Raw genomic sequence first — 18,373 nt, 5'->3', positions numbered from 1 at the left:
AGCAGAATTAGTAGGATTTAGAAGAAATACTAAGATTTGGCACAAACACTGATGTGGCTCAAGAACCTTTATTGTGCAGTTATACTATGATTTGGAAGAAATACTATACTTTGGCACAAATACTATGATTTGGAAGAAATACTATGTTTTAGCACAAATACTATGATTTGGCTCAAATACTATAACTATCCTCGGTCAGAAGGAGAGGCTGACATCCAGGGATTAGATTACCACAGGTGGAGTTTATTGCGGTCAGATGGATGGTACAGGGAGGTATGGCATACAGTAGGAGGATGTGGAGAGGTGATATGGTGTGGTTTCTATGATTAAGAACAGGGTATGCATTACAACATGCATACAGATTAAAGATTAAGAAAACTGGTAACAAATTCCTCCACTACAAATCAGTCTGATGCCACTTTTTACAGGGTTCCCGTTTACTAAGGCACTACCCAAAAGGCGCCACAAGAGGGCACTCCAACACAAGAGATGACCTATTTACACTGATGCACTTAGTAAACAGCCCCTACTTAGCCACTACATAATACAGTGATATTACAGTATACAAATTCACACGAATACTATGATTTGGCAGAAATACTATGACTGAGTAGTAATACTATAACATAACAGATTTCCTAAAAAAAACTATTAAATTGCAGTAATTCTATGACTTGGCAGAGATACTACGTTTTAGCACAAATACTATAACAACGCAGAAATACTATGACTTAGTAGTAATACTATAACATAACAGTTCAATGTTCTTGCACAAATACCACAATATGGCAGAAATACTATGTTTTAGCACAAATACTGTGATTTGGTATAAATACTATGATTTGGCACACATACTATATTCCGCAGATACACTATAACATAACAGATATGCTACAACTTAGTAGTAATACTATAACATAACAGAATTATTATTTGGGCACAAATACCACGATTTGGCAAAAATACTATGATTGGGTACAAATACTATGATTTGGCAATAATACTGCATTTTAACACAACTACTGAGATTTAATTGAAATACTATGATTTAGAAGAAATACTATTACTCCATACAAATACGATACTTTGGGACAAATACTATGTTTTGGTTCTAATACTATGATGTGCAACAAATACTATGATTTGGCACAAGTACTATGATTTAGTACAAATACTATGATTTGGCAGAAATACTATGACTTAGTAGTAATACTATAACATAACAGATTTCCTAAAAAAAAACTATGAAATTGCATTAATTCTATGACTTGGCAGAGATACTACGTTTTAGCACAAATACTATAACAACGCAGAAATACTATGACTTAGTAGTAATACTATAACATAACAGTTCAATGTTCTTGCACAAATACCACAATATGGCAGAAATACTATGTTTTAGCAAAAATACTGTGATTTGGTGTAAATACTACGATTTGGCACACATACTATATTCCGCAGATACACTATAACATAACAGATATTCTACGACTTAGTAGTAATACTATAACATAACAGAATTATTAATTGGGCACAAATACCACGATTTGGCAAAAATACTATGATTGGGTACAAATACTATGATTTGGCAATAATACTGCATTTTAACACAACTACTGAGATTTGATTGAAATACTATGATTTAGAAGAAATACTATTACTCCATACAAATACGATGCTTTGGGACAAATACTATGTTTTGGTTCCAATACTATGATGTTCAACAAATACTATGATTTGGCACAAGTACTATGATTTAGTACAAATACTATGATTTGGCAGAAATACTATGCCTTAGTAGTAATACTACGACATAAAAGATATACTATGGTTTTGCAGACATACTATGATTTTGCACAAATACCATGATTTGGCACAAATGCTATGATTTAGCAGAAATACTATGATTGGGTACAAATACTATGATTTGGCAATAATACTGCGTTTTAACAACAACTACTGAGATTTGATTGAAATACTATGATTTAGAAGAAATACTATGACTCCATACAAATACGATGCTTTGGCACAAATACTGTGATTTGGCAGAAATACTATGACTTAGTAGTAATACTATAACATAACAGATTTCCTAAAAAAAACTATGAAATTGCAGTAATTCTATGACTTGGCAGAGATACTACGTTTTAGTACAAATACTATAACAATGCAGAAATACTATGACTTAGTAGTAATACTATAACATAACAGTTCAATGTTCTTGCACAAATACCACAATATGGCAGAAATACTATGTTTTAGCACAAATACTGTGATTTGGTATAAATACTGCGATTTGGCACACATACTATGATTTGGCAGAAATACTATGCCTTAGTAGTAATACTATAACATAAGAGATATACTATGGTTTTGCAGACATACTATGTTTTTGCACAAATACCATGATTTGGCACAAATGCTATGATTTAGCAGAAATACTATGATTGGGTATAAATACTATGATTGGGCAGAAGTACCATGTTTCAGTACAAATACTATGATTTGGCAGGAATACTCTGGTTTAGCAGAAATACTCTGATTTAGCAGAAGTACTATCTTTTGGTAGAAATTCCTGCTAAAAGGTACTATTTCTGCGTTTTAGCAGAAATACTGTAATTTGGCATAAATACTATAATTTGGGATAAATACTATGATTTGGCACATATAATATATTCAGCACATATATTATAAAATAACAGAAATATTTGGCCCCAAAACCATGATTTTGCACAAATACCATGATTTTGCAAAAATACTATGAATTGGCAGAAATACTATGATTTAGCAGAAATACTATGATTTGGCAAAAGTACTTAGATGTAGTAGAAGTACTTTGCTTTAGCAGAAATACTATGATTGAGGAGTAATACCTAAACATAGGAGAAATATTGATACACAGACACACATACACAGACAGTAAAGGGAACAGGAGCTGTGGAGAGTCTGGGCTTGGTATATGTAGGTCAGTTAAATTAGCTGCACCTGCTGTAGTCAGCCCTTACACACACAGACACAGAGAGAGGTGTGAGTTTTCTTCAGTGTATTTCTGACATTCAGGATTCCCCTCGAACAAATGGCCATAATTTCCTAACCGTAGAGGCTAGAACGGTCATTCAGGCATCGTTTTATTCAGAAGAGATGGGGGAATCTTCAGGTCTTCATAATTCAGAGATAAAACATAAATTATTAAAGATATATGACTTGTAATACACTGTAACTGAGTAGAGGCAAAGCAAAAACTGCCTTGACTTGCGCTCAAACAACCTTTGGTAACTCTAAATCTATATGGAGCATCAAAATCATTCTTTCACCGTAAGAAACAGCAGGCTTTGGTGAACAGTCATGGAAATTTTCAGGGCTCTGTGGAAATCCATCAAAAAGATATGACGAGAGAAAAAAGTGGTTCATTTCCAGAGATTGAAATCTGAGCGAGGGACAAATTTCCTACCCTCAAACAAGTCCAACTCATTTCAGAACGGTAATAGGTGAGAAAGAAATTCTTGAATTGTGAGCGTCAGGAGTGTCTGAACATATACGGGGACAAGCCTCATGTCTTAACTTCGCTTCGTTAAGGAGATATGACAATTTGAAAATGCCTCTCATTAGAGAAATCCAGCGGTGATTTTGAACAAACTCTCCATTGAGTTTATATGGAGAGTTTTCTGACTTTGTGTTACTCTGAGGAGATTTGCAAAATATCTATGAGTCCCACAACAATGATAGTGACATTTTCTGAAAGCCAGCAAAAATACCTACGTTTTGGTGTATAATTTGTGGGGCTTGAGTGGAAATTGAGCGAGTAGCAAGAAGTTGTTTGGACATGAAGAGAAAATTCAAACAGTTTCACTGTCCCCTCTGAGTTAATTGCATAGCAACCATAGCAACGCATGTATTTTCTGAAAAATCACAATTTTGCAACTGAAAACTCAAAGAGGGATAAGATTAAAACGGTAGAAGATCTGAAAAAGCTGAATCATACAGGAATAGCCAAATCATTTGAGAACATTTTAAAGTTTGAATGAAGTTTCTAGGTGAAAGTATGAGGCAGTAGTTAAGTTTCAAAGACAAGAAAGTTTTAGCAGAATTGTGGAAGTTTCCCATTCATTTCAATGGGACAAATTAAAGGAAAAAAGTGTAATATTTTAAAAAGTATAATAGTAATAAACACCAAAAGTCATAGCCGGCATTAGCAGAAAGAGCAGAACAGTTTAGAGTTTGAACGGTGAAAATAGCACAAAAATTGTGGAAGTAGATCCACGGCAAAAAGTGTACGGAAACACCCGGAATAATAATAAAGAAGAAAGAGAAACAGGATCTCAATAGTGTGGATGCCTATTAAGGCATCCACACAATTAGTAACTTATTGCTATTTTCAAGTAACTTGACCAACACTGTACCAATCCGTTTATCATTTACTGCAATTTTCTTTGTTTTGCTTTTGTAGTTTTGTTATATTTGATTTTAATTAAAAAAAATTTTTACAAAATTGATGGAATAGAAACAAATGTCATCTTTTTTTGACATAAAACTGTTTGTCAATAATGTCACATTTTGAAGTCCATAATGGCATTTCCTGTCTGCTTCTCCACTTGTAAGCATTAACCAATCAAAGAAGAAACACTCAACTCTGTGAAGCTGACCAATTTGTCTTTGCTGTCATACTACATGTTTTGTATGTAATCAAATTGTCTACATATTTCGCAGATACTGTAGGTTGGATGTGTTTTGAAATTCCATTGAAATTTTTTTAAATTAATTGTGTTTGCTGTTTTTATACTACTACTACTAATAATAATAATAAACTTTACCCAGGACTCTATAACCTTTGATAAGCTTAAGCTGCAATTTTGACTGCAGCTGTTGAAGATCCAGCTATGGCTGCGTTGCTGGGGCCAGCACTCATCTTTATCATGTATGCTGCCTTCATTGCTCTGTTATCAGCAGCTGTTTGCAGCCTGGACATAGTTTTACTTTAACGTGTTCTTATGGCTTGTTCTGGAAACTACAAACAAGTTATTTAGGAACTCTTAAAGCCATTTAGAAAGTCCAAGTAAATGTTTAACAACATATTTAGATGCACATTTATACATGCACAGATTATGAAATGAGGGTTTATGTGTTATTTCATTTTGCAATTCATGGCTAATTCAGGTATTTACTAGTTGTTAATTAAGTATTTTTATGAAGTGAGTCAACCAACTGAGCCTTCAAAGCATTTACAACTTAAATCTTAAAATGCAAAAAGCCTTCCCTATCGTCATAACTGAAAAAGCATAAAGGAATACAGGACATACAAATATTTGTTGTGTGATGCAAACATAACTCACCATTTGTAGAAAACAGAAATGTATGTCAGACCAGAGCCCGAGTTTGCAGAATGGTTTGAAAGGGAGAGGATGCAGACTTGCAGAGTATTTACTCTGTGGAAGCAGCTTCCAGTTTGGATTCAGGAGACAGACACTATCTCTACTTTCAAGATCAGGCTTCAAACTTTCCTTTTTGCTAAAGCATATAGTTAGGGCTGGACCAGGTGACCCTGCATCCTCCCTTAGTTATGCTGCAATAGGTGTAGGCTGCCGGGGATTCCCATGATGCACTGGGTGTTTCTTCTTCACTCACTATGTGTTAATACACAAATCTGCAATAACATTTTTTGGAATTATTCATCGCTGGCTCTCTTCGACAGAGTCTTTGTCCTGTCTTCCTCCCCTAAACCCGTTTGGTTGCTATTTGAGTTTGCTGCTAATATTAACAGAGCAGCTGGTGACATGTTGTCTGCACTAAATCAGATAAAAACTCTGAGAAATGAGTGTAAAGAAAAGCACATATCACCTTTGTAAGACTTTATTATTCTATTCTCTAAGAATGGTTTGGTTTCTATTAGAAATATACGAACACGGTGTAGTACTGAAGTAATATAAATGTAACTGAATTATAACATTCTTTGTTAATGCAGTGAACACGGTTTGTTTACAGGCGCGTTACAGTTGCTCTAGTGGGCGGGGTGTCGTACGTTCATTGGCCAATCAGCGCGCTCTACTCCTGAGCAGGTCCCGGCCAGGCGGGCTCGTTGCTCCGTCAGCCTATCAGCGGCCGTCTTCTTCTGCGCAGGGAGAAGTTAGCAGTCGAGTGGCAGTCTGGTTCGCAGCCACGATGGGTGCAGTACGGCTTTTTGTGGTCGTCCTTCTTTTTGGGACAAGGATACAAGAAAATAATGGTAAGTGATCTGAAATGAACACAGTAGATGTGCGTGTGTTTTCGTGTATTTGTCGAAACTTGCACTCTTGGTTCGACTCGCTTCCCTTAGAAGTGCTCTTTGTTCAAGAACCCCCAAGAAGCGGGTTGTGTCTAACTAAAATGGCGTAGGGTCTGCGGCCAGTCTGCCTGATGAATGTTTATAGTCTGGGGGGAAAGGATAAGGCAGCAACAAGTCACACGGCGCTGAGACGGTTCAGCGTGCTAAGCTCGGTTTTGGTCACCCGTTCCGACCCTGCTTTGGACCAGCACAGGACCGTCTGAAGGAACAGTCCGAGTGTGGCTGGTAGAAAGTTGGCCGCATCACGGACGGCTGTTTGCTTTTTGTCAAACATTAATTGAAATTGGGAAGAAGCATTTTTTCCTGCTGGGATTTATGTAAATATCTGTATTTACCATCTCAAACGCGTTGTTAGTGTTCTGGTCGGGACTCATCTTGAGGAGCATTACTAACCTTTGATGTGAGTCTGATAAATAACTCCGTTATTCTACGTGGATAAATGCTTAAAGAGTAACTTGCTGGTTGACTTCAGTAGTTTTCTGCCTGACGAGCAGACGCTAGCCCGTTAGCTTCTGTCAGACATTCGTTTAGCGCTGCTGTAACTTTCAACAAGAAACTCGTGTAAATAAATGCTGAAGTCGCTGCTGCGTAAATGCCAGCGCTGCATCGCTCCGCTGCATGTTTGCAGCAGCGTAGTCGGCTACAGTGGAAGTGTTTAAGGAAACGCAGCTTTGAAGTAGCCAGCACGGTTAGTGACGAGGGCAGGCGCGTGCACTGCTGCTCGTGCTCGCGAGTGTTGAGCCCAGATTTTTATTCGTTTTTCATGAAAAAAACATCGTGGTCGCTAAAACCATCGCGTGACTCTTACAGGTGAAGGGTTTTCTTAAAGGTACAGCCTTCACCTGCATCTGTGTTCTTTGCGCTTCATTGTGTGACATTCCTTTGTGTATACAGAGAGGCTCGTGATGAGTGGGGAAGCGTGATTTCAGCTGAGGTCATTAAAGCCCCCCGTGGGGTCCTCATATACTCATGATATGTTGGCTCAGGGACACAAACAAAGGGGAGGCACTTCTGCTCTTTGTTCAGCGGGAGGCTTGTCATGTTGCACGTTTGGAGCATCATCAGTCCTTCTTTCTTTTGTTATCCTCACATTAACGCAAGTCTGATTTTAATTGGACCACGAGTGGCTGTGGATTACAGTGTAGACTGCATGAGAGCATCTTCACTGCCACCTCTGTGCCACGTTGCTGTTCAGCACCACACCCATGCAGCTCCCACTCCTGCTTCAGCAGCATCCGCACACAGCTGAGCACAGGCAGCAAGCTAAATTGGATGGTGTCACTAGTACTCATCATCCTCCACCCTAACGGGCACGAGGTGGTGCTTTGTCACTTCCCCCCCTTCCTTCTTCCCTCCCATTTTCCTCCTCCATTTTTAGCACAGTAAGTAATGAAAATCGTGACATATCTTGAGACGTAGAAACCGATCTCCTGCAGACTAGCCCACGTACACAGTACTACATACAGAATTCAAAGTATACGCATGTTTGCAAATGTATAAATGCAGCAGATGAGCTGGAAATGGTGCACGAACCTCAGAGAAGCAGTGCCATTCAAGAGCTGTTGTTTTGTTTCCTATTGTTGAAGTTTTGCTAGAAGAGTGGACGCTCAGTAGAGTAGACGAGGGTGGGTGACGTTCAAGTAATTATTGAATAGTGTTAGGGTTAGGCCACGATGTCACATGGTTACAGTGTGGTAGGAAGCTAACTTTGAATCGATTATGATGTTTGTTGCTGTTAGGGCTGCCACGATTGGTCGACTAGTCACGATTACATTGACGACTGATTTAATAGTCGACGCGTCGTTTGAAGCTGTGTAAGATCCAGAAAGATGCAGGAATAAGTAGCAGGATTTAAGACAGGCTTCGCAGCGACGCGGTGAAGCCTGTCCAAATTCAAAGACTCCCCCAAACGCGGCCGAAAAATGCGTTCTTCATTTCCCCAGATTTGAAGGATGGGTCGGGTGTGTCCTTTGTGGCCCACCATATCCCAGAATTCATAGCGCGGCCCAGCCAATTCCAGTGTCCAACAATGGCGGCAGCTACTTAGTGTTAATATTACTCTTATTACTCTTTCTGGGTCACAAAATAAACGTTTAACATATTTTCAGGGGAGAATGTAGCTGTGGAAACCTCAAACATCTGCTCGGTTTATTAAGACACCGTGTTTGCAAAAGTGCGCCGATGTTTTCAGCTGTTCCCCACCAGCTAGAGGGCTCAGTGGAGCCGGCGAGAACAGCGGACTCCCAGCACATCATTTTCAAACCCACCGCTGTCTTTCGCTACTCAGGTTAAACATGATATATAAGTCACTTAGATAACTTACAAATGTTATTGTTTGGCTTTTTTCAGTGTTTTATTTGTTCCTGAGTAAATCGGTTTGGCTGAGATTAAAGTTATAGTTTTCACACAGCTGAATAAACATCAAGCAGACAGCTGATTATCAGAAGTGTGAGACGGTCGAGAGTTTACTCCGGTGTCCTGTTATATTTTAGATAGCAAGGAGTTTATTAAACTTCACCGAAACAATCTGCAAACTTCATTAAACTTTAATAAACTATCATCTTGTCTTTATTTGTAGTTAGCACCTGAAACACTTAAAGCTGTAAGCTAATGATAGTTATATAAGAGCAGATGCTGCTGGTGCAATAAGCTGTAGTTTTACGTCCAATGGATGATGATCTGATTAGTCGACTATCACAATAATGGTCTGTGGCAGCCCTGCTGCTGTGTTTGCTGAATGAGAGGAGAGCCTCTGTGTTAATCCCGCAATGCTGTTTGATGAATCCTGCAATAAGAGCCAGGACGGGCTGTTTGTTAGTGACCCAGTGGTAATGGGATTTTGTTCCACCAGTGGACGCTCTGCTTCCCCTTTGATGGAGGGTTGAACAGATGTTTTTGTTAGAACAGTAAAAATCGACACAGACGGTCAGTTGCTGTTTTTTGCGTCTGGTTGTGTTGCTCATGCGTCACTGTTGGGTGTTTATACAACATGTTATTGTTGTGGAGGTTTTTCCGTGCACCGTGTTCTCCCACCATCGGGACTAGCAGTGGAGGAATGCCAGGCATGTGGGTGACCCCAGACAGCCGTTGTCCTTGCTTAAAGAACCACAACTAATTTGAGTGGTCGTAGCCACACGAGCAGCCGCTGGCAACAACGTGTTGATGAATAACCCTCGGTCACTGACGGAGAGGCTGCTGCCCGTGTTTCTGAGGGAAAGCTTCAGTCTGGCTGAGGACGACGTCTAGCGTATGATGTTAGGGCTGAAGCTGCTGGTTACTGTAGTGATCGATTATTAATGAGCAGTAAGAAGAGAAAAGTGTTTTTAAGTTTAACTGCACACGTCTGTCAACAACAACCAAAGCGTCTGTTTGTATTTCCTTTGCTTACTAAAGTTTGATTTGTTTAAAGAAAACATTCTGTTAAATGCAAAAGTAAATAATCTCAACTCCAGTCAAATAAAGTAAGCTCTGCATGGAGTCTAAACAGACTCCGTCAGACTCTGGGAGCCAAAAGAGTTCAGACACTATTGTATCTGTGTGTTTTTGTGCGTCAGCATGTCTGTGAGTCTGTGCCCACTTTGCAAGAGACGTGACCTGGACGTGTCTGTGTGGTGGTCACAATGCGAGCTTTTCCAGTTCTCCAGATACTAAGGAAAGGAGCCTCGCTGCCTCCTTTAGCAGAGGACACTCTTTACCATCCTGTGTGAGTGTAGAGGAGAAGATGCTGTGCTGTAATCATTTCATGCCAGGACCTGACGCTCAACATCACACTGCTGGGATAAAAGCCACTTATTGTTCAGGTCAATATCTCGGCTCCAGATTAGGATGAATATTAACCGATAAAGGTCGTGCATTAGTAAAGTCCTTTTTACTTCAGTACAGTTCAGTGTGATGATTGGAGGGAATTTTGCATCAGTCAGGGAGGAGGGGCGGAGTTACACGGGAACACAGCAAATATAAGAACATCATTTTCTATGCTGTGATTCAGTGTTTACTGTGTGAGGCAAATGATGGTGATGATGTGATAAACTAATAGTAAGCACCGTCTGAGTGTTGGCAGCTGTTTCTGTCTGTAAGCTGGTTCACGTCATAAACAGCCTGTGTGGAGCAGCTGACCCTGACGTTATCTACAGTCAGGTCTCGAGCAGCCCAGTTAAGGTTGGGCGATACGTACATTTCTTTCCAGTGGACAATCGTCAGTCCAGTGAACGATGATAGGTGACATTTTGATGGGCGGAGCCTTGTAATCATGCACAGACTGATTCGCACGTTCAGAATTTACACGTTTTGTTTGGAGGGGATATTTGACCTTTTGCTTGTTTCAGTATTAATGCAGCTGCTGTTTGGATTATTCGTTTATTTGAGGTAAAAGACTTAACGTTACGTCTGAGATTTATTAATGTTCGCTGGGTGAGACATTTAGATTTTTACTTACTTTGTGTTGACATTTGTGTCTGTTGTTTGGTGGAGTGTGTGAGACAGATAAACAGGTTTAGAGTGGAAAAACAAAGCCAGTGTCTCTTTGTTTCCCATCATTGTAGTTTTTAATTAAAATTCAATGTTTTTGTTTCTGAACGCAGGCTGCTGCCGGTCGTTCTGCTCTGAGTTTCAGTAAATGAATCGCTGTGCCGTTAATACAGCTCTATTATTTTTTTGCATTGACTCGTTCTCTTAGCTTCCACCAACATTATTAGCAAACGTACTCGTGGGCAGATAAATAAATCGCTGGTGTGAGAGCGATGGGCGAAAGGCTCAGCCTGTCGTCGAAGGTCGATATATTCATCCAGCCTTAATCCCAGTCACTGTTACTGTGCATGAACGTGCGCAGTGCCTTCAGTTGTAATAGCACATTGTAACTAGGGCTGAACGATTATGGAAAATAATCTAATTGCGATTTTTTTTGCCCCAATATTGCGATTGCGATGCGATATGCGATTATTTTTTAAGGTCTTTGTCTTCTGTATTATTAAACAAAGACAAGCAATACATCTTATAGTATGGCCAATACTATATTACATTAATTTTAAACTGTTCTTTCCTGGAAGACAGACCTCTGTTATGATGACATGAGGTGATGCATGAATTGATGACTGACATTTTTATTTAACTTCTTCAATCACAACAGTATATTTGAACATACACAATAGTTTATTTTTAGCTTACAAACATCTGAGCATAAAGTGCTGACAAGGAACCCTGGTGTAAACATTAAAATGAAAGTCAGTACAATGTGCAGATTGCAGAAATATACATAAACAAAATCAGTGGCTTTACCACACTCAGTTTTTCGACATCTGTGAACTACTAGACAGTCATTCAATTAAAAAATAATATTAAATAAATAAAACTAATAAATAAAAAATACACACATCTTACTGATCTCTGCAGTCAGTAACATTACACATAAAGTTCAAACATAATAGCAATTGTATAAACACACACACAAACACGCCTTTAAAATTTAAAGGCGTGAAATTGGACGGTCTAGTTCTGATTAGCGTCACCGCTGTCTCGGTGGAGTTTAATAAACTCGGCCGTCTGCTTCTTGCTATCTAAAATATAACCAGACACTGGCGTAAATTCTCGACTGTCTCATACTTCTGTTTAATAAGTTTTCTGTTTGACGTTTAGTCAGCTGTGTAAAAACCAAGGAGGAACCCACCCGGGGGATTAATAAAGTTTTATTTTATCTAATCTAATAACTTTAATCTCAGCCAAACCGATTTACTCACGAACAAACAAAACACTGAAAAAAGCCCAACAATAACATTTTTAGGTTGTCTAAGTGACTTATATATTACGTTTAACCCGAGCAGCGAAACTCCGCGGTGATCTGAAAATGATGTGCCGGGAGTTGTGCCGTTCTCGGCCGCATCAGTAACCCTCGAGCTCCCGGCTAGCTGTCGAGCTGGTGGGTAGCAGACGCCTCTGAAAACGTCGAAGCACTTTTGCAAATATGGGATATCTTGATAAACCGAGCAGATATTTGATGTTTACACAACTACTTTCTCGCCTGAAAATATGTTAAAAGTTTATTTTGTGACCCAGAAAGATTAGTATGAGTAATTTTAAAACTTAGTAGCGGCCGCCATTGCTGGAAACTGGAGTTTGGCTGGGCCGCGCTATGAATTCTGGGATATGGTAGTAATTTGGACAGCCTTCGGCGCGTCGCTGTGACGTAATCGGTCTACAAATGCGGCCTCAGGAGGATGCAGCCCATGAATTTGGACATGTCCAGAGTATAATCGCAGCCTTTGCGGTTAGAAAATTGCACTTGATCATGTCGCGATATTATCGCAAATGCGATATATCGCTCAGCCCTAATTGTAACATTCAGGCATTGATCTTACACACTTACATGTATTTGTTACAGCTTCAGCAGAGAGAAGCAACTCGCTGTGTGCTTTAAGGACGTCACATTTGTACAAATGGCTTTCGTGCTCTGTGGGCAGATGTTGGAGGTGTTTCCCTCTGTGTTGTCATCAGTGTTGGCTCATCACACTCATCATTTGATGTTACTCTGTAAAATGCCATTTAACAATTTAAACCTACACACACCCTAACACATTTGTGCCTGTCCTAATGAGGACACACACGTGATGTTTTTCTCTGTCGAGCCCACAGCAGCAGATGAAAACGAGCACGCAGAGACTTGGAAAGTGATCAACACAGTGACTGTGCTCTACAAACAGGTGAAGATGCAGCCGACTGCTCATCTTGCTGAAGTTCAGGCTGCTGGACTGGAGTCTGCGTTCACTCAGCTTTAACAGCACTCTCGGTTCTTGGCTAGGTTAGCGTTAGCATGCTGTCCATGCTGAAGTTGTGCTAACAGCATCGTGCACTCGTTTCTGGCCTGGAGCAGTCTCCACTTTACCATCGCGCTCGTCTTTTTTTGTGCAATGTCCACGCTGTGGACTGCACCGCTGTTTCCCTCGTCCTCCGACACATGTACTGAAGTCAGCTGACCGTAGCGAGGGTGCGAGAACCAACAAGTGGGATGGATAGGCAGGCAGACGAATGATTCTAAGCAGCTAGACTACTGTTCGATATAACGATATATACCGTCTGATGATATGAAAACATCTATTGTTTCATATTACCCCATCGTTTGTTTCGTGGTGTTGCAAAACAAACTGTTTACTGGAATATTTTTCATGGTTTTGATGGTCACTGGTTCTTAAAGTTCTGTCTTTGTCTTATATTTAACCTCCTAACAACCGAACTCTTCCACGGCATGCATGTTCCACTCAACGTCCTCGTAAGTGGATATCAGGCCCAGAAACATTAAGTATTTTGGTCTAGACAACCCACATATGTGGACGCCAGGTCCTAGGAGGTTAATATAACCACACTACGGACGGACAAGCGTCTGCTTTTATGCGTTGTCGTTAGCAACAACGACGCGTGGCTCCGCCGTCCGCTTGTTTGCTTTCCACATAAACCTTTCACAATAAAGCTAAGATCCTGTTGAGATTTTTCAGAATAAACTGAATTATGTGAAATAGTATGCAGAGTGTTTACGGACCAGAAGCAAAAAAAACCCCAAAAACGTCGGGTGCTAAAAAATAAACCTTAGAACAGGCTTTCCCCCGCAGCACGCCGTGTAGTAAATACAAAGAAAACTCTAGGTACACGACGCCCAGCTGAAAACACTTCACACAAGTCGAGCTGATTCACAGAATATATATCGTTGTTGGGACGATAAATGTCTTCTGTCGGGATATGAGATTTTGGTCTTATCGCACAGCCCTATGGACTACTGCTGGGTTCTCTACAAGAACCGGTTCTGGATTCCTGTTCCTAACCAGGACTGACAGCACGTGGTGTTCTGCAGTAAACTGGACTAACCAACAGCAGGACCCTTTCAGTAAGTTATCGGCACGTTTGTAAGTCGATCGATAATGAACGTCCTTAGCTAGCTAGTTAAGATGAGCAGTTGGTTGGCGTTGGTGTTGGTTAGCTAGTTTGTGAACATAAATGAGTATAACCTGACTAAAGAATCACTCTGAGCTGAGGGATGTTCCTGCAGCTGAGATGGGTTGTGTCAAAACGTTACCGTTACAGTACTACAGTACAGTTTATTATTCAACTAAGAGCAGCAGGCTGGACTTTTCAGATCATGTGTAGAGCTGATCATTAAATAAGTGCAAAGAGCAGCATGTTTGTGTGCCTGCACATGTGTGAGGACAGTAAGCTGTCATTAATGGAGGATTTAATGCAGAAGAAGAAAATGTATTCTTCACTCACTGCCTGTAAAATTAGTGACATTTTCCAGGTTTGTTGTAACACACCTGATGGAAGTAAAAGAACCAGAATTAAAACAGCAACAGTGTTTCTGTGCTGTAACCAACAGTCTGTGTTCCCCAATGACTCGTTACAGTTACTTATAGTTGTTGTCTTTTTGTGAAATGAGTTCTCTCTCAGTGGGTCAGCAGAACATCTGGAAAGGGAGGAAGTTTCTCCAAACCTCTGGATGCAGGAATGGTGTCTGAGTTTTTCTCTGGGGTGGATGTATCTGTGCATAACAGTGTGGACTCTGGGTCCTGTAGTTAAATAAAGAATAAATTGTACGTCTATGAAACCTGCTGCTGCTGTTTTTATTGAAAGTGTCCATGTTAGCCGGCTGTAGAGGGCTCTGTGAGTGGACCGGATCGAACCTTCAGTTTCAGATCATCTTCAGTCTGATGTTAAAATCTGAAAGCACCGCTGGTTTAATTTCCAGATAATTCTGACTCTGGGCTTGTGTGTGTGTGTGCAGCTGATGCCATCGGTCTGTGGTGGGATAAGAACTCAGGAGAGCCGAATCTTAGAGCACGACAGTAACATAGGTGTGTAGCATCGCTAGCTAGCAACAAGCTTGTGCCTAATCTAATCCAGCCACCACGTTAAGAACAGGAGCCACAGAGGGATGTTACGTGTGGTATTGAACTGTAACATGTTCACATGTGAGTCTTTGTCATTAGAGTGATGTGGTTGGATTTACCTTCATGAGTCACAGTTAACCCATCAGCTAATCGTTTGAAAACCGCCACATAAATGTATCCAGCGGCTGCGCAGTGACTGCACCTCAGGTCACGACTGCGCAGACAACGTGGCAGCTCCAACAAACAGGAAAAGTTTGGCTTCATTTTTGTACCATGGGAGGAAGTAAAGTGGTGTCTTCTGTGTGCTACACACTCATTGATTCACACAGTGTGTGTTGTCATGTAGGACGGGGCCAGAGCAGCAGAGCAGACGCTTCAGTCTGAGCTGTGAGTCAGCGGCTTCAGACGCCGGCCCGTCGTGGCCTCCATTAAAGTGCTCCAGGTCTCCCCGCCTCTTCAGCCGGGCCTACTTTCACTCACTCACTGTCTGTGAGAGTGATGTAATCATCTGTCAGTGCCCCACTTCATGATATCTAAGGTTGAGTTTAGATTTTTGTATTTAACTTGTAATGTCTCTGCCTAACCAGAGAGGGAGCTAGTGCTCCAATGACTCATTGAATAACTCTATTATTTACCTTAAATCATAGACCCTCTGTGGGGTGTGTTAGCTGAAGCATGGTCGAGCACGGTGACTGCAGTAGAAACGTGTCTTTGTTTTTAGCAAAAAAGCCCGATGACAGCAGTGAAGATGATGTTTCCATCGTTTGCAGGAGTTTGTTACACACACTGTGACAAGTAAAGACACAGAGCTGTGACCAAGGAGGTGAAACACATTTCCCAGCATCCATCAGCAGCGCCTGTGATCACTGTTTACACTGTAACAGCTGGAGGGAGGGCTCGCTCACATCACCTGTTTAACTTCCACACAACTTTATTCCTTTGTTCTACAAACAGTTTTACAGCATAAACATTATTATATGATGTTCAAACAGAGACTGGTGCACAGTGCTGGTTTATAGGCTGAGCCTTTACTCTCCAAGCCTGCAGCTGACTGAAGCACCTTATATTGTTGTTTCACTGAGCTTTTTATTTAAAGCATGTTTTAAGTGCAACAGGAGTTTTTCTTATGAGCACTGTGTGTTACGTGCAGCTGTGGTTTGCATTGTCGGGAATATTCATGTAATCATTTGGTGATTTAGAAAATGTATAAATGATGGTCTGCTCTACTCTAATGTGAGGCTGCGTCTCTGTAACACTGATGGAAGCTCGGATACTACCACACACACACACACACACACACACACACACACACACACCAAGAACTCCTGTTCAGTCATTACATTTGATGACATCTGTGACACTGACGAGGATCCTTCTGTATGTGACCTGTAGATCAGTGTGATGCTGGGAAACCCTGGGCTTGGCTAGAGGTGAGCTGATCATTACTAAAATAAAAGTAAAAGTCAGACTGTCACATAAAGACTCCCAAACTTTGGAATACAGATGTTCAAAAACTAAACAGATCGTCTGCAGGATCTATGAACAGCACCAACACGCTCCCTTTCCTTCCTCCTTAAATATTTTTATTATTAGTTTGAATTCAGGATTAACAGTTTGGACAAACACTCATCAGACCCGATGATATAAGCTGTGAGACGGTCAGCGGGGCTATGAAGGCTGTGTGTGGGGAGGCGGTCACATCACATCGTGCAAGGAAGCGACAGCTTAGACAACATCAGAGCACTTTTGCAAACAGGCCCCATCTCGACAGATGTAGCCGGGACCCCCCTCCACGTGACTCCTGCTGGTGCTTCATGTCAGTGAGACGGCTCCTCAGAGAGCCTTGTCCTGTGCTCGCCTGTGTTCCAGCTGGTGACAGGAGGTCTTGTGGTCTGGACTTCTGTTGCCTTCTTGTCTCCGGGGTGGTGGAGCTGCAGTTTGTCTGCAGGGTGAACAGCTGATGATATTGCTCAGTTATTTCTTTGAAATTTGTGCACCCATTCCTCACCCCCCACAAATAGATCTACTGTATTGGGGCTGAGTCACGACGTGGTTCATAATTAGCATTATGGTAAAGAGCAAATCCCACAGAGCCCTTGTTCATCATGGTTGCCAGACTCACAGAATTAAAAGAAATGTGCACGTTTCACAAGCTGCAGCATGAATGTGATGCAGTGTTGATGCTGAAATGCTATATTGTGCAGCCCTATATAAAAATGAGAGGGTCCACCAAGCATGGCAACAAGAACAGTCTCATCCTGTGTAGCTGTTGAAGTCGTGGTTAGCAGACTGTTGATCACAGGCTCCACCTTTTCCTTCTGAAAAGTGTGAGGCGAGCAGCTGACCGGCTGCTGGCTCTCTAACCTTCAGCACCTTTAGCATAGGCTGCTCAATATTTATGAGCGCAGGGCCTCAGACAGACGTACGACCTATTGATTCTCTGTTTAATCATGCAGATTGTGGGAACAAGAAGCTGGCTCAGCTTTATGTTGCCTTCTCTGATAGGCTGGAGAAACTGATCAGGAGGGCTAGCTCTGTGGTCGGCATGAAGCTGGACACTCTGGTGACAGTGGCAGAGAAAAGGACATTAAAGAAACTGATGGACATTATGGACAATGCTGGGCATCCTCTGCACACGGCCATTAACAACCAGAAGAGTCTGTTCAGTGACAGGTTGCTTCTCCCCAAGACAAGAACTAACAGACTTAAAAACTCCTTTGTCCCACACGCCATCAGACTGTTTAACTCCTCACTGGAGGGGAGAGGGAGGGGAAACAGGAGGACAAAGGAGGGAACAACTAAGCTGTAGTGCCTCTTCACCTCACTGTACAATACCTTGTGCAATACTTTTGTAAATAGTCAACGGTGCAATAGACTCAATACTTGAAATGTGCAATTCACTTGTATTTTTATTTTTTATTCCTATTTATTCTATTTATCCCCTTTGTATACTTTATTTATATTTGTCTCTGTATTTATATATATGTGTGTGTGTGTGTGTGTGTGTGTGGATATATATAACAGTTCTGTAACTGTAACTTCGGTCGTTGCTGTGCTTTTTGGAAGTCGAATTTCCCAGAGGAACCCACCCGAGGGATTAATAAAGTTCTATCTTATCTTATCTTATCTTATCTTATCTTATGATAGCTGGGTGCTGTGGTTGTTGCAGGTTGTGTTTAAAAATGCATCG

The 18,373-nt window shown here is 41.0% G+C and overlaps 1 protein-coding gene across 2 annotated transcripts in view; it reads left to right on the top strand.

Moving 5' to 3' along the window:
• Nucleotides 1–6,153: 6,153 nt before the first annotated feature.
• tgfbr1b (transforming growth factor, beta receptor 1 b) overlaps nucleotides 6,154–18,373 on the top strand; it is a 35,521-nt gene continuing 23,301 nt past the window's right edge. For both annotated transcript variants that reach the window (XM_085362570.1, XM_085362569.1), the window contains exon 1: nucleotides 6,154–6,220. In XM_085362570.1, coding sequence (XP_085218696.1) covers nucleotides 6,157–6,220 — 64 coding nt within the window. In that variant the 5' untranslated portion in view covers nucleotides 6,154–6,156. The remainder of the gene's footprint in view (nucleotides 6,221–18,373) is intronic.

This window comes from Diplotaxodon limnothrissa, linkage group LG9 (assembly GCF_057381915.1).
Source record: "Diplotaxodon limnothrissa isolate DT_005_m linkage group LG9, D_limnothrissa_male_GT1.1, whole genome shotgun sequence".
Lineage (NCBI taxonomy): Eukaryota > Metazoa > Chordata > Actinopteri > Cichliformes > Cichlidae > Diplotaxodon > Diplotaxodon limnothrissa.
This window is presented reverse-complemented; position numbering and strand designations above follow the sequence as displayed.